We start from the raw sequence: 27606 nt of genomic DNA, 5'->3' as shown, positions 1-27606 counted from the left end.
GTCAAGGATTTTAAATTTTTTTATAGTACCATAGTGATTCCTAATAACGCCATGTTGTCAGCTGACGTTCGAGTCCTCTCGCTAAATCTCTCTATTGCACCTCTGAGGGGGGCGCTTATTCTATTGCACCTCTGATGGGGGCGCTTATTCGAAATAGGGCGCTTACTTCATTTTTGAGAAACAGCAGAATGTGTGAAACATTTGATGTTAATTTAAGAAGGAAAAATGGCAATTTCATTGTGCTTAGTGTGATCATTTTGCCATGCCAAAAATCTTCTCTTGACCATACATGTTAAGTAAAGCAAGAGAAAATCAACTGTATTCTATTGTTTAAAGTAGTTGGATATTGCTTTCTTTATTTTTCTTTTCTTTCTTTTTCTTTTCTTTCTTTTTCTTTTCTTTTTTTTTTGTTTTGTTTTGTTTTGTTTTGTTGTATGATCTTCGGTTTCGTTGCAGTCCATGAAAACTTAAAAAAGAACATGGGGGGTTTATTGTTTTGCGCTTTTTTTAATTTCAACTAGCAAAACTTCAGCATAAAATGGTCAACTTGCGTGATTAATCCTTACCAGCCTAAAGAACCACTGGAACAATAAAATGAGGCTGGAAGAAAAGGGCTAGGGAGGGGTGTGTCATTCAATTGTGTCATCGGCTAGAGGAAACAGATGTATACGAGATCTTTGATCAGCGGCTGCACACGTAAATGACAACAGCTTGAAAATGGTCTAAAATGGCGGCTAGTGGGAAGGACATTCTGGCCGCATCTCCTCCCAAAATTTCACGTGATTCAATACTTTCAGACTATCCATTGCATTGGCACGTCTGGCATAAAGATGCCTCGTCACTTGAAGAAGAACTTGCTTTGAACAAGGTAGGTGTTTTACGTGCAATGCAACGGTTTTTAACCACGAGACAAGTGTGCATTCGTTTCGCACGGCAAAATCAACGGATTTACCGAGTATTTGTGGTTTTCATGTAGCACAATAAAGAGCTTCTGGACCCTCGTGGACGGACACCACTTCATCTTGCGGTTAGTCTAGGTTATTTGGATTGTGTAAAGTGTCTTCTTCGCGGAGGCTGCGATGCAAACGCTATTAATCAGGATGGGTGGAATGGTATGTACTGTAGTTTAGAAAGATTGCCAGTTTTTAAGTAAGAGATGTGTTTTCCTCAGCCTCGCTCACATATTAATTTGAGATATAAACTATAATGGGAATATTGTGTGGTCAACTTGATGCTGAGGTACGAGTACAGTAACTATAAATGCTGGCATGGGCTATGATTTGAACTATTCACGTCGTCCTGTGCACCTGTACTTGAAAAGTAAGTATAACCCGTAATCTACAGTTTACACCTTCCACTGTACATTGTTTACACCTTAAATTGCCTTTTTCCTTTCCCTCTGGCTACCTGTCACTACACAGGTCATGTTTAAAGGCTGCTTTGAAGCAGCAGTTAACCAGCAATGGTTACGTTTAGCAATACAATAGAGGTAAAGCAAAGAGGGAAAATAATTTTTGCAACGAGGTTGTTCAGCAAAAATGCAGCATATGTATTATTTTGAGTGGTGACTAGTTTGTCTGTTCAGTCTTCTTAGTATCCTCAAGCTTATTACCAATGTCAAAAATGTTTTGAGTTATCCGTTTGTGACACCAAGCAAGAAACGCAATGTTATGCTTCCATGCTGGAAATTGAGCCACAAGTATTCAGAAAAACTGTTGCATTTTCAGAATAGGTGGTGAAATGTGCCGGCTATCGGCTTATTTTGACAACCCTGCTTGGAAAAAAAATATGCTTAAGATGCTATCATTTCCTCTCATATAGTTCAAGCATCTAAAAGCAAGAACTTTGTCTCTGATGATGTGGCAATTTCTTCTCTCTTACTAAGTTTAAATGTGTCTGCTTTTGTGCATAAACAAAAGAAAAAATTACTCATTTATCAGGTGACTAAAAGGTAAAAAAACAAACAAGTAATAATAAAATCTGTCATATACACTCAGTTGTTCTAAACCATTAGACAAGTTTGACTGGTCATGGTTTGATGTATTTTAGTGTCGCACGAAGCCATTAGCACAGGAAACCCTGAGATTTTATCACTTGTACTTCAACACCGAGACTTTCAAAGAGGAAGTCTGAGGCTTGCTGGAATTCCTGAACTATTGGAAGAACTCAATTCTGTATGTCAGGTTCTTTTCATTAAATTTGTTTACCTTATCATAAGTGAGATAAATATACTATTACTGTCTTAGTTCCAGACCTTTACAAGGCTAGGTCTTTGAATATTTCAAAGACTTTCTAGAATTGTTACCTTTTGAATCAACTACATAGCCTTCAGAGCTAACAAACATGCTTACTTACATAAAACTATAAATGTATGGAATAACTTATAAAGAATTGAGAGGGCAGTGATTCAAAGTTGCAGCCATAAAGAACCAAAAAAAAATAATGTGTGGTGGCATAAGGGGTGGTGCATTGGATTTGAGGTCAAAAGGCCCTGATTCAAAACCTAGAGGGATCATTGTGTTGTTTTCTTGGGGAAGACACATAACTGTCACAGTGTCTCTCTCCACACAGGAATAAAATTGGGTAGCAGTGAAATGTCTGGGAAGCCTAGCAAAATATGTTAAGGTTGGGAGGATGGTTTACCTGCTACAATACATAGAATGGGGTGCTGCAGTACTCCTTTTTGCCTTTTACTATGGAAACCAGGATAAGATCCCGTTAGATGGGCCACTTGGCTTGCATTTGAAAACAGTCCTTGAAAAGAGACTAAGTATTAAATTTGGTACTTGGCAATGAAAATTCAAGAAGCGTCTGTCACTGTAGATTTGTCGATCTTTGGTATGTTTTGAGAGAACAGTATTGACTAAGACCTAATTTTTTCTTCTGGACTCTACAGACTCCAGATTTTTATGTGGAAATGAAATGGGAATTCACCAGTTGGGGTAAAAGCCACTTTACTATTGTTTTTTAATGCACAGTTAAAGTAAACTGTTTGGACTTAGAATGTTATCACAATGGAAGAGATGTGTTTGTCAGCAAAATTACACTATACTAATAAATGCACTCTGATTTAAGAAAAAAATTACATATATAGTTGAGATTCAGTTGCTGTTGAGTTGCTCTGAGAGAACTGAGTTGCATCTTGTGCAATGATTTTGTTGATAGAGAAAAAGAAATGTGTAACAGTACCAAACTTGATATTACTTGTCCTTTAACCTTTTAACTCCCATGATCTGATTATGAATTCTCCCCTCTAGCTACTACACATTTCCTTGTAAATTGGTTTTGAGAATTCACTGTTCAATCAAGGTAACAGCTTCTACCTGATAAGTTTGAGTATTCTCATTAACTGTTTGCTGGACTGTGTATGGATATTATAGGGAGAAGTTGCAGGTTAATCAGTTCAGGGAGGTAAAGGGTTAAGTTACCCATTTTTAAGAAATGTTAATTTTTGGGACAAGAGTAACCCTTCTTCACTTAACAGTGCAATTAGGATACTAAGCTACTAATACTCACCTTTGGTTATTTTCTTAATCATGTCAGATAACCATGACAGTGATCCTTTTTCTTTTCTGTTATTGAATGTTGCTTTATCTTAGTTGGAGCTCATCAGAAGTTTTGTTACTATTTGCTAATATTTCCTGAAATTTTTTACAGTTCCATTCATGTCTAGAATGTGTCCCAGTGATACATACAAAATATACAAATGTGGTGAGTAAAGCTTTTGGTTTAACCATGTGTGGTGTGTGCTGTTCCAGCTGAGCATTTTGGTTCAAATGTGAAAATTTTCAAGTATTGTCTATTGGGTAAACTAATACAACTATACACCATATATTTAGTAAGTGTATACTAAAACAGTAGATGGAGTCAAAGGCATGCTCTGATTGGCTTCTCAAACTCCAAATATCCTTAAGTTTGCTATTCATCTCCAAGCAACTCATAAGGGATTTGTGCCAGATACTACTGTCAGTTTTGTAATTGTTGCAGGAATGATTCAGTAAAAATCGTCTTTTTATGCTATATTATCTCACTGTTTGAGTGTGTACTAATTAAAAACGACTATTCAGCTTAGTGTGGATGGCTAGAAGTGGATATTTACCCTACTGCCTTGTGGCTTAGTAAATGTAAATATCCACCACTAGCCACCTCCATTTTGGTGAAAAGTTGTTAATTTTTTGCTGTTTATTTTTCACTCCTCTAAAACCCAACATCTGATTAATTATTCTCCTTTCTTTTTACAAATTATTTTTGTGTAAGCTAGTTGAAAAAATTTGTGGTTAGACCACATTTATGTCAAGAATACACCTTTTCTCTCATCCCTCTTTATCTGTTAACTTGATTTATATTTTAATGAGAAGTTCTGGGAGGTTAAAGGTTTAAAACAAGTAATAACTGGGTTAGGATTAGGGTTAGGGTAACGGTTATTGTTTCAGTTGTGGACATTAAAACACAACCATATGTGGTCAGAAATTCAAATAGCTGAGAATATTCTAAACTCATCTAATAATACAACTTACACATTTTACCCTTTAGCGTGGTTAACTTTCTCTTGATTGTGGTTTTAGGTGCAAATGTTCGAGCAGACACCACATTAATTGGCTTTGACCAGAATGACTGGCAGAGGGGTAATAGGAGTTACATTTTTAAGGGCAGAGGTAAATGTTTAAGTAAAACTGATTTATCATGACTGGATATTCTTAATTTGTGACATATGATATACCCGTTTCATGTCATGTGGGGCAACTGATGATATTTTGATTCACTGATCCATTTTGAAGCTGAAGGAGGACAATTTTTAGAGATTGATCATGAAAAAAAGAGATACTTCAAAGAGACTTTGCATATCAGGTATGTATCATCATCTGATCATAACTTACAATAATATTACACTTTAGTTAGTTGATGAGTGCGGTCAACTGACAGAAGCCAGCATCTTACAGCAAGTGATCGTTCTACCAAAAATCTTTCAATATTAATCTCTAATTATGGTTCAGTCATTAAATCTGAAAGCTAAATCTCTGTACTGTAATTGCCATTGAGGCTTCCAACTGATGTTTCAATTTTGAGTGCAACATGACTCTCAACTACAGTTTGTATTCTGTGTATTTGTGTTAATTTAAACTGCCATTATGATACTTGGTTTTGCCTGTGGATAATTATTGTTATTCATGGCAGGTAAGTCTGATTTAAAAAATAAGACATCTTCATGCATTTGCAGTTATGATTATTTTGAAAACTTTGTACATGTATGGTCAGCATTGTCTTCTTTCTTTTTTTAGGGAAGATTTTCGTGACCTGGAGGGGCTTAAACCTTCAGAGGATGTTATCAACGCCAGATTAACAACACCAGCTGTTGCTACCATGCTCAACACAGATAACATTGCATTTACAAGGTAGCCTAAAATTGGAACACTTTCTTGATAAAAGACTATAATGTAATTTTTGTGTATTTCTTATAATTTTCAGTTATGAATTTCAATATCAGCCCTCCTAGCCCTGTCAATTTGTACACTGGACAAGTTCTGAAATTTTCCCTCAAAGTGACACTATAGTGACCTTGTGAATATACTATGCAAAATATAATATTTTTTATAGTTTCTGTCAAGCCTAAGGTTGCAAAGTAAACTTGACAATTATCAAATACTGTACCCTCCCAAAAAATTAGTAAGAATTTTCAGTTACTGTAGCTTAAATTCTGATTAATGGGGTATTCTGTGGTACTCATCCTGCACAAAATTACCTGTTTTCCCCACAAAAGTCCTTTCTGATTGATCTGCCCAACTTAGGAATCTGTCCACTCTTTAAGAAGATACATGCTTTTCCCAGGCTCCTAAAAGGCTATGTTAACCCTTCTACAAAATTTGCCGATCAGATCCCCGCTCTACTTGTTTATTTGCTCTGCATATTTACCAGTAAAATTCACAGATGCCATTTGCTTGCAAAAGTGGTCTTACACAAGGGAGCTTGTGTAAAACATCCCCTAAATGATAGTACTTGGTTACAAGGTCATTTGTAACCCAATTTTAATCAGCAAAAGTTGCATTTCCCCAGGATTTAGTTCACTTGAAAGTTAAATTGTGATTAATGGGGTATTCTGTGGTACTCATCCTGCACAAAATTACCTGTTTTCCCCACAAAAATCCTTTCTAAACCGCTTCCCGGTTAGCTCAATTGGTTAGAGCGCTGGACTGTTGTGCGGGAGGTCGAGGTCGATGGTTCGAGCCCCGGCCGGACCAACACTCAAGGTCTTAAAATAACTGAGGAGAATGCACTAAATTTCATTAATAAGAAATGGATAGACATTCTAGTCTTCTCAGATAAGGACGAATAAACCGTAGGTCCCATCTCCTGCATCTATTAATTAGATAATTTGGTTAGGCAGGGGACATTAAAGAACCCACTCACAAGATTACTGTGATGTAGTCTGGCCTGTTTACTGGGAATTGGGGGAGGGGGCATCTTCAAATAAGTTTCCTTGGATTGTTTGTAAACTGCTGATGCAGTCTGGCCAAAGTCCCCCAAACAGTGTTGTGATGCGCGTTTGATCATATCGACATGTTAATTTGCGCAATATAAATATTAAATTATTATTATTATATTATTATAAATACATTTAAGAAGTAAACTAGAAGTTTATTGTTGAATCATAATTTTTGTTTAAGAGGGAGAGTAAATGTGTTGTTTACTATGTCTTCCAAAACAATAAAAACACTAACGTGGCCACTCCGTGGCATCATCAGGGATGGATAAGATAAAATATTCTGCAAGGGCTGAATAAAAGGGAGAAAAGTGTCACTATACTAATGAGGTAGTGTAACTGTGAGGGGATCCAGTGTGATATGGGAGGTGTTAGAACAATAGGTCTGTGAATTCAATGCATTCCTCTCGGGAGTTAAGTGTAGGTTTGTTTTTCCCTATGTAAAATGCTTCAAAGAGGCAGAGGTTTACCAGGTCATTTTCCAAGCAATGATTTTGACTTCAATGCCTTTGTAATCCTTGTCTTGGCATATAGCAATGTTTGTTTACGGATGAATTTATGCTTCTGAGATGTTCTTTCACACAGTCATGGATTGAGCGAATGGTGCTCCCGATGTAGTCTCGTTTACAGTTTTTACATGTAATTTGGTAAACAGCATTTCTCAATAAACACAGGTTGGTATGTGCGATGGGGCAATTGTCTCTTATGCATGTACGCTCCGTGATTTTGTGAGGGAGGGCTTTTCTGAGGGTGTATGACTTGTGTGCGATGCACACGGGTATTCCCTCTTTATGGAAGATGTTAGTGATCTTGTAGTCTAGCTGTTCGGAGATATAGGGGATCTTCAGGTATGACCATTTTTTCTTTTCTGTGTTGGAAGGGAGAGAGTCTTTGCAACAGTTCTGGGGTTGTTTTGGGTGGTGTATGTGGCTCTCTGAGTATCCGCTTAGGCACAGGACTTCGTCAAATGCACCTTGATGCTTTGCATTTGTAGTTCGTATGGAGCATCGGTCATGAATTTGTTTCCGCTCGTTGCGAATGAAGTTGGTCTTGGCTTTCTTGGGAATAGCCGTTTGATGGTGTACGAACAATGGTTTTTCAGTTTTTTTCTTGTAAAACTCAAAGGAGCTTTTACCGTCTTTAGAGATGGTAACTTCGAAGTCTAGTAGTAACAGTTTGTGGCTGTTAGGTGTTGTTTCCAGTTTCTCAATTTCAAACTTCAAGTTTGGATGAAGGTTATTCATTGTGCAGTGGTGGTGGAATCGTCGGATTAAATGTAGTTAATAAGCTCTAGGCTGTTTTCTAATTGTGCTGGGACATTCTTTACTAGCATCGGTTTAAGGGTGTTGGCGAGCGACCATGAGATGCGTTGTGTTGGTCCGTTGCTGTTGAATACTATGGGTCATATTTTGATGTCCGGGCCCATTTTGTGGGTTTTGATGAGTTGGTAAAACCGGGGTAAATTGGTGTCCAAGGACAGGGAAAAGCTGGGAACTTATTTTGTAGGCAGATATTTTTCCAGGCTGCATTGATCTTGTTTTTGACTGTTTTGGCTGACATATGAGTAACTTTCTGGTATGTGTTTCAGTCATTAAGGTGATCAAGGGCGACTTGTGTGTGTATCTTGTGGTATTACACAGAGTTCAGTGCCTTTGTCACTCGGGATGCATATGTAATTCTTTTCTTTGAGATCTTTGACTGTTTTTACGTCAGAAGAACTGATGCTTGACCACTTCCATTGGGGGAGTATTGACTTAAGAATGGTTTGGAGTTTTAAATGGATCCTCTGGAGCTTGCTCTCAAGTTCGTCTTTAGACCTAGGTCTGTAGATGTGGCTGGTTTGGGGGTGGGCGATAAAATGTGAGGGTTGGGGATTTCATTCGCGGAGCTGTTTCCAGTGATTTGGTTGGTGAGTTGGAAGAATACAACGTTAACTCCTGTGATTGTGTGTTCATTGGTGCTGGGGGAGAGGCTAAACTTTGGGCCTTTAGACAAGAGATAGATTTCTTGGGTGTTGAGTTGGCTTCTGAGGTCGGTGACTAGGCTGGTTAGGTTCGTGGTGTCACTATGTGTATTTTTCATGTTGGTGGCGTTGCGGTTGTTTTCTGTGTTGGTAGCTGCATTTGTTGGATTTTGTAAGCTGTTAACTAAGGTACTGGCATTGTCGAGGTTCCTGAGGTTGTTTAGCAGTTTTAGAAATTTAGTGCTGTGTAGTAAGCCAAGTATCAACTTGATGAGAAGATAACATCTGATTTCACATCTGAGATAGCATCTGAAATCCGCTCCTCATGATACTTGGCATACAACACAGCCAGTAAATTACACAGTACTAAACAAGATCAACGCATCCTGGAAAACATCTGCCTACAAAATGAGTTCCCAGCTTTTGTCCAGAAAAGCTTCCTGTCCTCGAACACCGATTTACCCTGGTTTTACCACCTCATCAAAACCCACAAAACGGGCCTGGACATCAAAATACAACCCATAGTATCCAACAGCAATAGACCGACGCAACATATCTCATGGTTGCTCACCAACACCCTTAAACGGATGCTAAAGAATATCCCAGCACATTTAGAAAACAGCCTAGAGCTCATTAACTACATTCAATCCAGTGATCCCACCACCAACAAAACATTAACATATCCTTGCAGCCTCGATGTGGTGTCACTATACACCTCATTTCCCATACAGGAAGCCATCACTACTGCTGTTGACCGAATTCAAAAGCCAATATTCCACCTCTCCAAGCAAGACATTATGGATCTTCTCACATTTACATTAAATCACATGTACTTCTCTTTCAATGGCCAAGTCTTCCACCAAAAGGAAGGTCTCCCCATGGGTTCAAGCATTTCAGGAATTCTAGCCATTCTCTTTATGGACAACTTGAAACCATCGCACTATCCTCACACCTCTCCATAAACCCTTACAAGAGATATGTCAATGACATCTACCTACAAACAACTAACAAAGAAATAGCAGACCAGTTCCACCACACAATGAATAACCTGCATCCAAAATTGAAGTTTGAAATTGAGAAACTGGAAACAACACCTAATGGCCACAAACTGTCAGTACTATAGACTTCAAAGTTACCATCTCTAAAGACGGCAAAAGCTCCTTTGATTTTTACAAGAAAAAAACTAAAAAAGCTAAAAAACCATTGTTTGTACACCATCAATCAGGTATTCCCAAGAAAGCCAAGACCAACTTCATTCGAAACAAGTGGAAATATATTCATTACTAATACTCTACACAAACTACAGATGCAAAACATCAAGGTGCATTTGACGAAATCCTGCACCTAAACGGATACTCAGAGAGCTACATACACCACATACAACAACCCCAGAATTATCGCAAAGACTCTCTCCCTTCCAACACCGAAAAGAAAAAATGGTCATACCTGAAGATCTATATCTCCATACGTTTAGACCAGAAGATCACTAACATCTTCTGTAAAGAGGGAATACCTGTGTGCATTGCACACAAGTTATACACCCTCAGAAAAGCCCTCTCTCACAAAATCAGGGAGCATATAATGCACAAGATACATTTGCCCCATCGCACATACCAACCTGTGTTTATTGAGATATGCTGTTTACCAAATTACATGCAAAAACTGTAACTGAGACTACATCGGGAGCACCACTCCCTCAATCCACGACCATGTGAAAGAACATCTCAGAAGTGTAAATTTGTCCGCAAACAAACATTGCTATATGCCAAGACAAGGATTACAAAGGTATTGAAGTCAAAATCATTACATTAGAAAATGACCCAATAAACCTCCGCCTATTTGAAGCGTTTTACATAGGGAAAAACAAACCTACACTTAACTCCCAAGAGGAATGCATTGAATTCACAGACCTATTGTTCTAACACCTCCCATATCACACTGGATCCCCTCACAGTTACACTACCTCATTAGTATAGTGACACTTTTCTCCCTTTTATTCGGCCCTCGCGGAATATTTTATCTTATCTGTCCTGGATGATGCCGTCGAGCGGCGAAAGCTCAGACTTCAACAATATTTTACAGTAATTCAAGGCCACATTAGTGTTTTTATTGTTTTTCCCAAAATGTTACTGAAGGACAACATGCAAAGATTGAATATGTTTTCTTTTCTCTCTCTCTCTCTTTCCCTTTTTTGTTTTTGTTTTTTTTTTGTGTGAGCCAGATTTTCTGTCAGAATAAGCCCTCCACAACACAGTTAAATTGATTTGCCAAACATCATGACGTTGACTATGATTCTCTTTGGCTCCAACCTCTAACCTTTCAAAGTTGCCATTTGGTGACCTAAAATCATAAACTTAAGATTATTAACAGAGAAAAAAGGTAATAAGTTACTAAGAAAAAGTGGAAAGGGCATACTGCATGGTAGAAGTAATTTTTACTACAAATGTTTATCACGCTTTAGATAACTTTAAGACTGTCAGCATTGGTAGGTATTGAAAATCGTTGTCTTCCTTCAAATAAAATTAACTACTCTTTGCAATCCACAAGGCACAAAACCATGTGGGGTTGGGGTGGAGACAAGACAGAGGTTGTGAATGGATATGAGTGCAAAGTGTATACTGCAAGTGGGGTGGAAGTTCTCACTAAAACACGAGTGGAGCACTTGAATGCCGAAGATAAACAGGTGGCTCAAAGTGAGTTCATCTCTGCATGACTTCTCTTTTTTAAATTGAATGTTCAATAGGTGATCCTTGGCCATCCTTGCCACTTTCCAATGCATTTGGCCTTTCAGCATTCTAAGACTTATTTTTGACTCCTGATCTTCTAATCCAGGTGGCCCAAATTAGTTAAGCTGTTTTTAAGATCCAAATCCTTTTAAAAAGGGGTACTAAAAAAAATTCAAGAACCGCCTTAATCTTTACATGATATACCCCTAGTTCAAATGAGAATTTGGTGACCCCATATTTCATGGTCATTTGCAATCATCTCATCTAGTTTTATCTTTACATGAAGTTCCCAAAAATTCTGTTGTGTGGGTTCACGGTAACCTGTAGCAGGTCTTGATAAACTAAGGTGGCTCTGAACCTACCCTGTAGATTTTATAACTTTCAGAAACATGAATACAAATAATATATTGTTTGCATGTCAACAAAATAAAGAAAATAGGGGTCACTCATTGAACTAGTTTTGATTCAGAGGCATAAATTAAAGCTGAGATCAAGCTCTTTAAGGAGTTAGGTTGGTTACCACTAACTGAGAGATGGACCTTCCACAAATGTCTTCAAGTTTTCCACTGCATAAATGGTTTTTGTCCATCCTACTCATTGAATTTGTTTTCTCATAATTTGGATATACATAATTAGAATTACTAGGGGACGTAGTAATATTCATTTGAATAGGATGTCATCTAAATCGGGGAGTAGATTATTTTCTTATGCAGGCACTGAGCTTTTTAATGACTTACCAAATCAAGTTAAGAATTCTGAATCTAAAGGAGTTTTTACTTCAAACTATTGGTTTGAGAAATGATTGTATGTGATTTTAGTTGTATATATACTTAGCTTTTATACTTATTTATTTAATTAATTTTATTGATATGATTGTATAGTACAATTTATTCTGTACACAGCTTCAATCTAAATAAATGATAACTTTTTTAATTCTGTGTTTAATAAAGTTATTTATTTATTTTATTTATTTATTTATCAAGAACATTTCAAGAGGATGTAGCTTAGTTATTGAAATTTCTTGCTTCAGGAAAGATACCAATGATTTTTATATATACCATTTATTGAAGCAATAAAGAAATCAAATGTAGTTTTATTGATAGATCAAACAGTACTTCCTTCAAACAGGTAATTGCTTGAGCCTCCTTAAATAATTTTTTTTTACAATGGGAAGGTCAATTGAAGGCAAACACAATTTAAAGTCAAATTATTACCTAAAACTATTTTGGACCAAATCATATCATCTGAGATTCCTAAGTTAAAGCATTGTTTTATAGAAAGAGCCAACTTATGACCCTTACTATGCTCTTTTTGTAAAGCTGCAAAATTGAATCATACTATTCTGTTTTCTGTCTTATTTAACAGATACAAATGATACATTTGCTGCAAATGGTCTACAAACTCTCCTGGGCATTGAAGAAGAGAATTTATCAAATAATGTGGAGGTGAAAGTTTCTTGAGTATAGTTTTTAGGTTCATTAAAAGGACAATTTTGGCTATGTTGTGGGTAAACAAAAGTAGCTCAGACTGTTGAATTAATTTTTTTGTTTATAAATTTGACCTATCTAACTTGACTTTTTTTCACAGTCATTTCAAAGTTGTGATGAAATTTTGTGGGCCGAGGCCAGGAACGTGTTCGATAATTGAGTCAGTTTGCTAGACATAACGTCTCGTAGTCACGTTCGACGCACTAAAAACTACTATAAAACGAATACAAGAATTGTAAAAACGTGTAAAATGGTATATAAAAAGTCACTTGTAAAAATGTAGCGGAATTCCAAATCGATTTCGATCAATTACGATCCTCATCAGTAGTACTCCGCCATGTTTAAAATACTCATAAATAATTGTTCATATAAGTGACTCTGAAATGTCCACACTTCTTCCAGGCTTCATGTAAGCGGTCATGATGTATCAATCACAGCTCGTGATTGAAAAAAAATCCCACGAGCTGTGATTGATACATCATGACCGCTTACATGAAGCCTGGAAGAAGTGTGGACATTTCAGAGTCACTTATATGAACAATTATTTATGAGTATTTTAAACATGGCGGAGTACTACTGATGAGGATCGTAATTGATCGTAATTGATCGAAATCGATTTGGAATTCCGCTACATTTTTACAAGTGACTTTTTATATACCATTTTACACGTTTTTACAATTCTTGTATTCGTTTTATAGTAGTTTTTAGTGCGTCGAACGTGACTACGAGACGTTATGTCTAGCAAACTGACTCATTTCAAAGTTTAAGAGTGAAAATGTTTCAGGGACAAATGATTACTAACAATGCATGTAGTAGCAGCTAACCACAAGCTTAAATCATCACGATTAGAGAGCACTAAAAAAAATGTATTTTTGTGGAATCTGGGAGATGGAATGGCAAGGCCATTGCCAGGCCAATATTGTTGGACTGCAACATAATTATACACAAAATGTACCTGATGTCAGAAGCAACACATCCCCATTTAAAAATGTACTTCACCATTTTAAAATGTACTTGACATTTTAGGAATCTTAGTTCCTGAATGAACCAATCAGATCTCAAATACATTTTTAATGAGATCTTTGGGAAATAAGTTACTGTGTCAACCAATCAGACATGGGTTTGTAATACCTTACTCTTCAGGAAATAAGTTCCTCAAATAACCAATGACATGAAAAAATATATGCCATGTCATTGCTAAATTAAGATTTGTCTGTTTTATTTAAGTCAACACCAGATAAAACAGATAACAATAGATGGGACATTCTGCTAAAGTGCAGTAATGTTTCACATCAAACTGGATGCTATCTTTAGTAAAATATATATTCTTCTTTGAGGCTCTACCATTTTTATTTAGCCCTTGACGTGTACAAGCTTTTTGTAAAGCTTTGTCACAGTTGTAATTTTACAGTAAAAATTAGTTCCATTCATTGTCTTTCACGTACCATAGAAATGTTTTGAATACACTGTGGTTAACACAGCGATGGAAACGCGCCTGATTGCATAAAATTCTACAGAAATCGTTGACAGAAAATGCCACCAACAGTTTTGCTGCGCTTTTTATCTGCGCCAAAAGCCGAATATCAAGAAAGCGATCAAATGACCCCTATCTTTTCTAATGACTGTCAAGTCATCTTAAGTTAACGTGCAAATGATCGCGACCCCGTGATAAAATTTCTCAACCTCATTATGTAAACGACACGTTCTCACAAAGCGAGAAGATTTTACGAGCTTTCATGTCACGAATGTGATAATGACATTACAATAGCCACGATACCGTAACGCTTACTAGAAAGTAAGCAAGAACTTGACCTGTGGCCGCACGAGAAACTTTATCACCTTACTTTTCCGCCCTATTTTGGGATAGACAACGATTGCGTTACATGATTTTTGCAAAGGATGTAAGCCGAATTGAAGCAAATCATGTTACTGAAACACAGCTAATTACTACTGTATTTACGAGGTGAATTAATCATCAAAAATTAGAATAATTCGTTTAACATCTTCCATAATCAAATGCTAGCAGTTAAATAAACTTGAACCTTTCCTACACAATTTGTAAATAATTATTCTGTTACATGTTATGATAATCCAATGAAATTAACTTACCGGGCTTGAACGTCGTTCGGATCGCGAAATTGCCATTCTCCATTCAGTTTCCATGCCAAGCGATTCAATATTTCTAATTTTTAGAAGAAATTGAATTTTTTAAAATCTAGGTTTCGCCTCCATCTCGGATAGGATGTCCACTCATTTCGCGCCATAAAGTAATTTTTGGCGGGGAATAGATCGATACCTGGTGTTTGTCGCTGTGTTTTCTGAAATGCATTCCCGACAGATTTAGCCGTGTTTTGAGACAGTTAGAATACATTCAGCGTTCAAGAAAGCCACAAAATGAAATTGATTTTGACATACAAGAATGAGGCTCGTTCACAAGAATCCGATCTTGCGAAAGTTATCAATCGAACGCAGTTAATTTCACGGGAAGTCATGTGACCTCAGCAGCATTGTTTTCCAATCTCAAGTCAAATAACCGCTTGCTGATTGGCCAAAACAGTAACTAATTTCATGACTGCGCGAGTCACCAACTACAACGTAGAATACTTATCAGCCAGACACTATCAAGATTATTTAACATATTATAACAGGAGTCTATTAAGCAGCAGCTTTTGTTACACAACACGATGTTTGTGTTAAATCGTGCCCGCACTGCCTTCTTTCAAGTAATTTTTTAAACTTCCATTCTTTTGTCGATCAAATCAGTCGGCACTTCTTCCCGTTTATGGAACCGGCTTCATCTTGATGAGATTTTCCAAGTTGTCGAAGGGGTCATAGTCCTCTTTAACCTGTGCTCAATGAAATAATTCGCATTTAGTTCGTACTTGAAACTGTCACCTCCTTCTAGGTGTCAAAATAATACAACACTCAGTTGTTCTTTTAGCAATGTTTTTAACATCTGTATACAGTCGTCGATACAATGCGCATTATGCTCAGCAAAATGTCCACATTGGCGAGATATCTTAACAGCTGTCTAAAAACATCCCCTCTACTCTTAATTTTATTATTATCCACCTTTGCTTCCGAGTTGCTTATCGTCCTCAGGCCTCAAACAGCTCGAAGCTTACAGCGTTTGAGTTGGTGAATCATTAACCACTACATTATGTCAAATTACATTCGTTTATCCCCTTTCGAATATGTGGTCGATAAAATAGTTCGTATTCAGTTGATCGAAATGCTACCTTTTTTTAACTTGTGTCTTGACTTGCGTCCAAGGATTCAGTCTAATTCTTTATTTCATCAGTAGGTAATGTTGCCTCTGAGTTGGCGATCGTCTTAAAATAGCTCGAAGCGTCCAGGCTTCGAGTTAGTAAATCATTACATCATCACTAATGTCACACTACATTCAGTTGTCCTTTTTCGAATCTGGTGTTGTGAAAATTCATCGAAATTTCACCTCCTTTAAGATTTCGTAACAAAACGTGTAAAGCGAGATCTTTACAACTCTTCAGTTTATTAATAGGCAAATTCACTTCTGAGCTACTGATCGCTCTGAAGCAGCTTCACTCTGCTTGATTATTTCAGCGTTAAGCTTTTTTAGAAGTCGAGAAAGGGGGTCGCACTAACGATTCCGATGTTTGAATTTGACTTAAGTCCTGTCTTGATATCATACGTATGAGACGTGCTGTAAGTGCCCTTTTGTTCTTACAAGTCACCACTGTGGTTTTTGTGGTGGCCGAGGCACCTTTTGAGATCAGTCAGGCTGATGTCCCAATTGAATGTCCTGCCTCAAAGCAGGCCGTACCTTGCCGGATGACCTTGATAACAATATTGCGTGATGTTCTACTCCCTACCAAACTCTGGTCGTTGAAGAAATTCGCATTTATTTGATCGAAATGCCACCTTCTTCAACATGTCTTGACAAATTTCGAAGGATACAGTTTAATTCTTAATTTTAGAAATAGGCATTGTTGCCTTCGGGTTTATAGTCGTCTTCAAACAGCGCTAGCTCAAAGTATACACGGGGTCGAATTAGTGAACCATGACAATCATACAACACTCAGTTGTCCTCTTTTGCAGTGAATTGTTTGTGATCGGCCCAAACAATCTGCCTAAAACTCAGCCAAATGTCAACATTTTCAAGATATCTTTATAACTGTTTAACAATCCCTTTTACTCTTCATTTTACTAGTGTGTAACTTTGCTTCCAAGTTGCTGATCAACTTCAAATAGCTCGAAGCTTGATGCTTTTGAGTTGGTGAATCATTACATCATTACAAATGTCAAATTACACTCGCTGGGTTGTTCTCTTTCGCATCTGTAGGGAGTAAAATAAATCGCATTTTGTTGATCGAAATGTCACCTTCTTTACCATGTCTTGACATATATCTAAGGATTGAATTCAATTCTAAATTTTACCAGTAGGCAACGTTGCCTCCAGCTTGATAATCTTCAAACAACTCCAGGCGCACCAGGTTTATAAAACTATTCATCAATAATATCATGCTGCACTCAATTTTCCTCTCATACAATTCTTTGCAGATCTGTCGTCGAAAAAACAATTTCTATTTAGGTTATTGAAACGTACGTAGAAGGATTCCATTTGATTCTTCTCTTCACCAGTAGGCAATGTCGCCTCTTAATGCTGATCGTCTTCAAGGAGCTCGAAGCTTACATGATGAGCTTAGTTAATCATTACTTCATGACTAATTTCAGTCTACACTCAGTTGTCCACTTTCCGACAGCTTAAGGAATCGTTATCGATCAAATAATTCGCATTTAGTTCATCAAAATATCACGTACATTACAAACATCCTAACTCATTTCACTCTTCAGTTGCAATGCGCTTTTCCTACTGAGTTAGGAGTTCAAACCTTCTCACCCCTTTATTTTATTAGATATTTGTTGTCAGAATGCGACCTTAGACGGAACCTGCCTGCCCCTCTCTTACAGTCCGGAGGCTTTGTGTCTTGCTTTGCTTTTAGTGTGTGTGTGTGTGTGTGCTTTTTTTTAATAAAGCGGATAAATTCCTAAAGAAACTGTTGTGCTGCTTAAAGACTTCTGAGTTTTACACTTGAGGAGATTTTTGTAGTAGGCGTGTTTTAAAGTGCATTGAAAGTTAATTTTGATGAGGTTTTGTTTTCAATATGATAAGGAGATTTTCAATAACCTAAATGGAAATTGTTTTTTCGACGACAGATCCGCAAAGAATTGTATGAGAGGGAAAGTGAGAGCAGCATGATATTATTGATGAATAGTTTTATAAACCTGGTGCGCAGGTTTATAAAACTAGGCAGGACATTCAGTTGGGACATCAGCCTGACTGATCTCAAAAGGTGCCTCGGCCACCACAAAAACCACAGTGGTGACTTGTAAGAACAAAAGGGCACTTACAGCACGTCTCATACGTATGATATCAAGACAGGACTTAAGTCAAATTCAAACATCGGAATCGTTAGTGCGACCCCCTTTCTCGACTTCTAAAAAAGCTTAACGCTGAAATAATCAAGCAGAGTGAAGCTGCTTCAGAGCGATCAGTAGCTCAGAAGTGAATTTGCCTATTAATACACTGAAGAGTTGTAAGGATCTCACTTTATACGTTTTGTTACGAAATCTTAAAGGAGGTGAAATTTCGATGAATTTTCACAACACCAGATTCGAAAAAGGACAACTGAATGTAGTGTGCCATTAGTGATGATGTAATGATTTACTAACTCGAAGCCTGGACGCTTCGAGCTATTTTAAGACGATCGCCAACTCAGAGGCAACATTACCTACTGATGAAATAAAGAATTAGACTGAATCCTTGGACGCAAGTCAAGACACAAGTTAAAAGAAGGTAGCATTTCGATCAACTGAATACGAACTATTTTATCGACCACATAATCGAAGGGGATAAACGAATGTAATTTGACATAATGTAGTGGTTAATGATTCACCAACTCAAACGCTGTAAGCTTCGAGCTGTTTGAGGCCTGAGGACGATAAGCAACTCGGAAGCAAAGGTGGATAATAATAAAATTAAGAGTAGAGGGGATGTTTTTAGACAGTTGTTAAGATATCTCGCAAATGTGCACATTTTGCTGAGCGTAATGCGCATTGTATCGACGACTGTATACAGATGTGAAAAACATTGCTAAAAAGAACAACTGAGTGTTGTATTATTTTGACACCTAGAAGGAGGTGACAGTTTCAAGTACGAACTAAATGCGAATTATTTCATTGAGCACAGGTTAAAGAGGACTATGACCCCTTCGACAACTCGGAAAATCTCATCAAGATGAAGCCGGTTCCATAAACGGGAAGAAGTGCCGACTGATTTGATCGACAAAAGAATGGAAGTTTAAAAAATTACTTGAAAGAAGGCAGTGCGGGCACGATTTAACACAAACATCGTGTTGTGTAACAAAAGCTGCTGCTTAATAGACTCCTGTTATAATATGTTAAATAATCTTGATAGTGTCTGGCTGATAAGTATTCTACGTTGTAGTTGGTGACTCGCGCAGTCATGAAATTAGTTACTGTTTTGGCCAATCAGCAAGCGGTTATTTGACTTGAGATTGGAAAACAATGCTGCTGAGGTCACAACATGACTTCCCGTGAAATTAACTGCGTTCGATTGATAACTTTCGCAAGATCGGACTCTTGTGAACGAGCCTCATTCTTGTATGTCAAAATCAATTTCATTTTGTGGCTTTCTTGAACGCTGAATGTATTCTAACTGTCTCAAAACACGGCTAAATCTGTCAGGAATGCATTTCAGAAAACACAGCGACAAACACCAGGTATCGATCTATTCCCCGCCAAAAATTACTTTATGGCGCGAAATGAGTGGACATCCTATCCGAGATGGAGGCGAAACCTAGATTTTAAAAAATTCAATTTCTTCTAAAAATTAGAAATATTGAATCGCTTGGCATGGAAACTGAATGGAGAATGGCAATCTCGCGATCCGAATGACGTTCAAGCCCGGTAAGTTAATTTCGTTGGATTATCATAACATGTAACAGAATAATTATAGTAGCAAAGGTTCAAGTTTACTTAACTGCTAGCATTTGATTATGGAAGATGTTAAACGAATTATTCTAATTTTTGATGATTAATTCACCTCGTAAATACAGTAGTAATTAGCTGTGTTTCAGTAACATGATTTGCTTCAATTCGGCTTACATCCTTTGCAAAAATCATGTAACGCAATCGTTGTCTATCCCAACATAGGGCGGAGAAGTAAGGTGATAAAGTTTCTCTTGCGGCCACAGGTCAAGTTCTTGCTTACTTTCTAGTAAGCGTTACGGTATCGTGGCTATTGTAATGCCATTATCACATTCATGACATGAAAGCTCGTAAAATCTCCTCGCTTTGTGAGAACGTGTCATTTACATAATGAGGTTGAGAAATTTTATCACGGGGTCACAATCATTTGCACGTTAACCAAAGATGACTTGACAGTCATTAGAAAAGATAATGGTCATTTGATCGCTTTCTTGATATTCGGCTTTCGGCGCAGATAAAAAGCGCGGCAAAACTGTTGGTGGCATTTTCTGTCAACGATTTCTGTAGAATTTTATGCAATCAGGTGCGTTTCCATTGCTGTGTTAACCACAGTGTATTCAAAACATTTCTATGGTACATGAAAGACAATGAATGGAACTAATTTTTACTGTAAAATTACAACTGTGACAAAGCTTTACAAAAAGCTTGTACACGTCGAGGGCTAAATAAAAATGGTAAAGCCTCAAAGAAGAATATATATTTTACTAAAGATAGCATCCAGTTTGATGTGAAACATTACTGCACTTTAGCAGAATGTCCCATCTATTGTTATCTGTTTTATCTGGTGTTGACTTAAATAAAACAGACAAATCTTAATTTAGCAATGACATGGCATATATTCTTTCATGTCATTGGTTATTTGAGGAACTTAGTTCCTGAAGAGTAAGGTTCATATTACAAACCCATGTCTGATTGGTTGACACAGTAACTTATTTCCCAAAGATCTCATTAAAAATGTATTTGAGATCTGATTGGTTCATTCAGGAACTAAGATTCCTAAAATGTCAAGTACATTTTAAAATGGTGAAGTACATTTTTAAATGGGGATGTGTTAAGCATACTTGACAAGGACCTGGGCCAAGTTGTACAAAGGCTTGAATTAGCACTTACCCAGGGTTAAATTTTAATCTTGGTTTCTTTATTCCTTTGTTTGAAAGCCTTTATTGCAATAATTTCCTCTCAATCATGAGAATGTAGGCAAGAATATATTTACTAATTTTCTGTTAAAGTTTCCAGATCTGAAATCAGTTTTCCCACTATCTTATTATGTTATCTTAACCTAGCTTTAAACAACCCAGCCCTAGAGATGTAAATTCTCCAATAGCTCTTTTAGATAGTGTGCTTCCCCTTCCTTCCCCCCCTCCCCAAACTAGACTCATTTATCCAGTATTGTTCAAGGTGAATTGAGGGAAAGACTCATTTTGGCACTTTTCATTCTGCTGCATACTTGTTCTTGTTTATTTCCCAACAGGATGACCAAGATGGTTCAGACCTAGATCCTACTTCTTCTAACCCTTACAAAATGAGTTTAGAGGAGTACTTTAATCCTAATCCAGAATTAAATACAAAGGGTGAGACTTTCAAGCATAATGAATATGGTAACTGATCAGCTTTTGTAAGCAGATTAATCACCATCATGATCAGAATAAAGATCGACATTAACAATTTCTGACCCACAATTTGTAGGTTTGATCATTTCTGTATTTTATTATTGATTGTTGATTAAACCACCTTGTTGTATAATGAGCAAATACGAAAGGTCCTTTGATTTTGGTATTAACAGTCAAGAGCTTCATTATTGTGGTGGTGACAAAGATACTACACATATGTTATGTGCTGTGAACGTAGTTGTCAAAAATAGAAACGGGAAATTCAGGAGGAATTCTTCAAGATAATAATATTGCTTTAGTGCAGACTTTCCCAGGACCCCTTGGAATTTACTTTTCCTTCCACATTGATTTAATTTATTTGAAAAGAGGATGAATCTTTTAGTCTTTATATTTTACAAGCTATTTGCCCCTCATCTTAGAAACCCTTAAAAACAAGGGTAGTTACAACATTTTTTACCCCTGGGTTTCACTGTCACACCACTATAATTAAGCTAGCCCACTAGCAACTGTAATTGCCTTGTACATTACTAACTTCAGCATTACCATACAAAAATAGGTGCTTTCGTCCTTTACCCAGTCCAAGTAGAATAGCAAACTTGTGTCATTATATGGTCCTTGCCTTGATTCGTCACCTGAAGGGACCAAGTCTCTTGAATGTACCTTTCACATGTTCATTTTCTTCAAACACTTGCTGAGTTGAACCAAAATTGGTTGCTGTAGTTCAGCCTACACTGTAATTTTATTTTCAGTGTATTACCCAATGGGATGCAAAAAATTTGGATTCCTTTGTGCAGTCATAATATACATTTTTTTACATTTCCAGATATTGGAAAGTTGAAAGAAATGACAGTAAAGAAGCAGAAGTTTAAAGCTACAATTTCAATGTGTGACAAGCACCCCTTGTCCCTTCGTGAACAAGTGCTTCCAATTGTCAAATTGCTGGTGAGTCTATGGACTCCCTACTTTTGATATCAAGAACAACAAATGACTTTCCAAATATATTGCAGCCTGGTCTAGAAATCTCTTTTATTAACTTAAAGTTTTATATTTACAACATGCAATGTTTTAAACATAAGTGGTGTCTATATATGCATTTGCTCAGTTACCTTTACCCTCTGAAATAATACAGTTCAGGGCCACCCTAATTTTTTCACAATACTTAAATTAATTGACGCTGCACATAAACAGATTTGGGGAACCTGCATGAATTTCCTTTATTTCTAAACAAGTTCACTGATGTGCCCTTGAACTTGGTTGGTTGTATGTACAATTTTCCTTTCCATAAAAGTCAGTTCTTATAGTAAAAGGGAAAAAAATGTTGCAGATACAATAACACAAAAACAAAAATGCAAAAATCCTAGAGGGAATCTACAAACCTTATTTTTAGTGATTTTTGGTAACACAAGGTGACTGGTGAGTTCACTCTTGCAGCGCTCACAGGCCACTTAGACTGGTACACTGTGGTGCTGATTGCCCAATTGCAAGCCCAGAGTCTTTTCAGCCCCTTGTCAGGGGTTGGTCTCAGCATGAGACAAAACACAATCTAAAATCATCAAGACTTTTTCAATGTCTTCTGTTTCTCCCTACAATTCTTCAGTTTCCCAGTAATATCCTTATGCTTGAATTGTTAGGTAAATTTAATGTTGACCAAAATTATTGTGGATTAATACATCTTGGTGTAGGCTATCAGCAACACTCATTTTGCCAAGCTTAGAGACTTCATTGCACTCCATCTACCAGCAGGATTCCCAGTCAAAATAGGTAACGTGGGTTCTAGAACATACAATTTTAACTCAGGTTAATGGTACATAAGAGCCTTCTATGTACCGGTAATAAGACTTTGAGGTGTTTCTGGTTTTTAATCAATAATCAAAAGGATTAAGTGTCAGTCACCAAGAGCAGAGTCAGTCAATTGATGTTACTGAAAGAGACAGTGTTACTGCAACATTCCCATTTTGCAATTTCTTTTTTTTTACAGTCCCTATTACATTTTTTTGTCTTTTGCATGCACATTTTTCTTATTGTTTTTGCATTCTTTTCACTCACGGTGATTTATATTCTGTTAGGTTTTCCGTATAATTTTGCTTTGTTTAATTTGATTTGTATAAGTTTATGGGTAAAATTGAACATTTGGAGTATCAGAGTCCATTAATTTTTAAGTTAACATCATTTCTTTACTGCATTCAACTCTAAGTTTTCTGTCCTTCATGTTCACAAGTCATACAACATTTTTGAGTGTCTTTCTCAGTCTGATTGCATTTCCTCTGTTGTTTGCATTTTTCTATTCCTTCTACTTGTATTTTGTAATAACTTGTAATTATTTTGTTCCCTATAGCAACCATGAACAACCATAATGTAAATAAATTTTTAAGAGTTTGCGTGTTGAAACCAGACTTCGTTGGCAGTTACAGACAGTAAAGTTTTGGTTCTTTTCAGAAATTCCTTTGTTCCATGTCCTTAATGCCAAAATAACATTTGGTAATATTGGGGGAGGAGAATGTGCAGTGGAAGGAGTGCATGCAATCAGAGCTGATATGCAAGAAACTGGAGAAGATAGCCTCAACTCTACTGAAGGGGAGGAAGACCCCTTAGTGCCTGGGCTGGCTGCAAGGTGTGTCATAGAATCAACTTGTTTTGATGCCCCAGCAGACTACAGAGAGGTTAATCTGGATCAACCAGTTGGTGAGTAACATTTTAGTTGGAAGAATGAAAACGTGCATTTTGCAGGGCTGGAAAATAACAGCTGGTCAATAGATATTGTCAGACTAAAGAGTCTGTTGATATGCATGCTTTCATACATCTGTGCTAATGAATAACCAAATTAAATGTGGTAATTAATATTTTGATTGCTCTTCTTACTTTCACCTCTTAAAGTTTCATGGCTAGGGACCAATCAGCTGGTCTGTAGCAATGAATGAAATGTATATTTACCTTGACTGTTCAGAAGTAAGACCTAATCCTCTAAAACTTTGTTTGGCCAGTTCAACATGACCATAGCTTACTGTGGTCACCTCGTGCTGCTATTTGTACTTTGCATGGGCCCACTTTCTCCGAAGGTTTCACAAACAGAAGGATCTACTCCTCTGGTATCATGTATTGTCTGGGAAAGCATTCATAATGCCAAGAATAATTTAGCTCTAGAAAATAGGTATATCAACTTCACTTTAGCTATACTGACATCTTGATCCACATATCATGACAATGGAAAGAAGAATGATCACTAGTCGTTGGCCAACCTTGCAATAATTGCTATGACATACTGAAAATTAAAATACACAAAGAAAGCATCTTCTATTGGTAATGTGAAATCTATTGTCTCTCAAAAATGGCAACTGAAAATGAAATTGTTGAGAACATTGGAAGCTTAGGGACTTACTGTTTTATCATTGTCAGTAAGAAATCAAAAACTGACCAAGCTGTATCTTTCTTGATGGTCTATAAGCTCCTCTCAGAGATGAAGAAGATGAGATGCTGCAACTAGTCATACAACAGAGCTTGCTTGAATATCAACAGGACCCTTCACAGATTATGACTCTTCAGGCTTTACAAGACAGCCGGCAACAGGAAGATGATGACTTGCAACGGTATTTATTGCACTTTACATCTACTAAAAATGGTTCTTGTTCACCATGTTCTATGCAACCATTTAGCAAAGCCTCTCCTACTTCTTCAGGGTTCTGTTATATTTAATACATTTGTATTCTTGAGGTGACTGGAAAATACTTTCACCTTAGTTACTTTACTAGAATAACAATTGTAGCATCACCAAATATTGTGTGAACTGTTTTGTCCTTTCCCTCACGATGACACTATTTAACAATTATTCGCTGAAGGTGAAGTGAATATTGGTAAATATTCACAAGCCTGAGGCAAATAATTGTTTTAGTATAATTACTCAGGTGATTATAGAAATGAGCAAAGGAATGTTAAATTTTATTTGTAATTGTCCCGCATCAGTGAACAACTAAGTGAGAGCCGCGCGCATGGATAACAGACTATTTCTCTTGTAAAAAGTCCTGTCTTTCCTCTGACTGAGACGTAAAATTTTGACAAACATTTATTCATCTCGTTGACCTCCATTGCCTCAAAGTGAGTGGTAAATTCAGTTTGTTGTTTAAACCATTCTGTTAAGTAAATAAAGTGTTGCAAAAATTTAATGTAGTTGTTTTGATTTATTCATGCATGTCAACATAAGCAAAACTTTCATAGGAATTTAAATGGTTTCTTTGTTAAGTTTAGCACAATTTTCACACCTTACCACGTGTACCTTTGAAGAGTGTCATTCCAAACTTTGTGGCGTGTATGGTATTCCTCGGAATGGCATTTTCTTTCATTAAATTAATTTCCTCTTCAAACACATCGACAAAGCACGAGGTGGCCATTTTGAAACTATAATCACCTCGCAGGAGGTAATCATAGCAGAATATGATGCCATTCTTGGCTAATAAGAGCATAAGAATTTCTATAATCACCTGAGTAATTATACTTATAATACTTATCTACTATGTGTTCCTGACACAGAGGTATTAGGAGTGACATGGAACTCTCAGTTAATTATCTTCCCAAGCTTGTGAGTGCAAAGTGAGATTTTTATGTGATTTTAGACAATATTTTTCAAACAGTGCTATAAGAGAAAGCATGAGAGAAGGTGGTGTTGACGAGGGACAAACCCCACAGGTTGTTCCTGTTCAAAGACAACCTGGAGATGGAACCATTGCCTATGATGAAGACTTGCAGCTAGCAATGGCACTTTCTGAACAGCAGCTGGAGGAAGACGAACGGCTTCGAAAACAGGAAGAGGAACAGCTGGCTCAAGTTATTCAGCTATCTCTTGCAGAAAGTTAATTCATGTAGCTTTCAGGTCAGGCTCAAAACTCTTTAACTGCATTTGAATGGAACTTGCTGAGATTACGGTAGTTACTACTTGTAGTTAGTTTGTAAAGTGAAGCTGAAGCTGAGGTTTTTTTTTGAAGGTACTGATATTTCTTGTTTATTTCTGGAATCGACTACTAATCTAAAAAGGAAAGAAGAATTCTTGCAAAGCATTGAATTGAAGGTTTAAAAGTAGGAAACTATAAGAATTATGAGTATCATAAATTATTGCTCTTGACATTTTCCAATGTTTTTTTTTATCTCAAAATCTTGCCTCCAGTGAATTTAAGTCTTGTTACCAGTTTTAAAATTATTTTATCACCAATCTGCTGCGTTCATTTTGTATTTGCATAACAAAAAATTAACTTGTTTTTTTGTGTCAAATGTCACATCTTATTTTGTTAGACTCTGCACTGTCTGAATGCTTTGGAATTGGAGACTAATATTGTATGAACAAGTGTTTGTTTCATGCTTATCAGAGTCAACTTTGTCAAGTGTCTGCAGTAATATTACTCAAGAAGTTTCAGATTATATGAACAGTATCATTAAAAAGAATTTTTTTAAATTCTATTTTTCTCAAAACTTTTTTGGTGGGGATTGAGAACATTTTCATTTTTTTTTTGGATAGAATGCATAATTACTTTTACCTTGTATTTTGTTCATAAATTATTCCCCCTTACTATTAATTGTATTTTGTTCTCTGGGAGACTGTACAGATTTAAAGTGAAACAAGAGGAAATGTGATTAGTAAAAACAATAACATTTTATTTATCAGACCAGTAAATGTTAGAATTTTTTGTTCATTACTGTTGTTGTCTATTCTTGGGGAGTCTTCATAGAGATGGCTGGATGCAATTTGGTTTCTAGTCATGCTGTCCGTACAACTTGGGACTGTCATTAGTTTTTTTTGTTTCAATGCCACGTTGGATGGGCAGACATGTGAATTCCCCTTTTATTTAGGAGCTATTTGTGCAATAATTCATTTTTTAAACATCTAATTAAAAGAGGACATTTTTATTAGTTGCTCTAGCGCTAAATAAATAACTTTTCAAACTCATGGACAACTTGTTTCTTTTGTCATAACTTAAACTGACAGGCCCTTTTTCAAAAAAATTGTGAAGATGAGGCAAACACATGAAATTTTAGTTCTGTAGATTGGCTACAAAAAGGGATGTACTTCGTTCAACATTAACCCAATGAATGTAGTTCAAGTTTACCATTCTAAAATGTCTTTGCTTATGACTGTAAGGATATGCATATTTTTGTGAATGTGGTGAGAATTCGAGATCCTGTGGAGCCCTTTTTATCTGAAAATATGTGAAACACATCAAGCTGAAAACATTTCATTTGGTGGGATGCCTATGGCAGACCATGTTAAAATTCAATTGATTGTCATTATAGTCAGATATGGAAATGTTAA

The 27606-nt window shown here is 36.7% G+C and overlaps 1 protein-coding gene across 1 annotated transcript; it reads left to right on the top strand.

Moving 5' to 3' along the window:
* The first annotated feature begins 693 nt into the window (after positions 1 to 693).
* LOC111336548 (ankyrin repeat domain-containing protein 13D) lies at positions 694 to 27243 on the top strand. The gene is made up of 16 exons (XM_022942658.2): positions 694 to 868; positions 977 to 1112; positions 2050 to 2174; positions 2897 to 2942; positions 3658 to 3711; positions 4566 to 4655; positions 4779 to 4848; positions 5280 to 5393; positions 10989 to 11134; positions 12533 to 12612; positions 21176 to 21275; positions 22138 to 22256; positions 22997 to 23075; positions 23751 to 23996; positions 24757 to 24898; positions 25937 to 27243. The coding sequence occupies exons 1-16, from the start codon at positions 728 to 730 to the stop codon at positions 26157 to 26159; spliced, it is 1911 nt and encodes a 636-aa protein (XP_022798393.1). The 5' UTR covers positions 694 to 727; the 3' UTR covers positions 26160 to 27243.
* Positions 27244 to 27606: the final 363 nt, after the last annotated feature.

Source organism: Stylophora pistillata, chromosome 13 (genome assembly GCF_964205215.1).
Source record: "Stylophora pistillata chromosome 13, jaStyPist1.2, whole genome shotgun sequence".
NCBI lineage: Eukaryota > Metazoa > Cnidaria > Anthozoa > Scleractinia > Pocilloporidae > Stylophora > Stylophora pistillata.
This window is presented reverse-complemented; position numbering and strand designations above follow the sequence as displayed.

What these genes read in the sequence shown, in the direction of transcription:
- LOC111336548 (XM_022942658.2), top strand. Translation starts at nt 728, where the DNA reads ATGGCGGCTAGTGGGAAGGACATTCTGGCCGCATCTCCTCCCAAAATT. An exon ending in AAGAACTTGCTTTGAACAAG is followed by an intron (nt 869 to 976) that starts GTAGGTGTTTTA and finishes GTTTTCATGTAG; the next exon opens with CACAATAAAGAGCTTCTGGA. An exon ending in TTACATTTTTAAGGGCAGAG is followed by an intron (nt 4,656 to 4,778) that starts GTAAATGTTTAA and finishes TCCATTTTGAAG; the next exon opens with CTGAAGGAGGACAATTTTTA.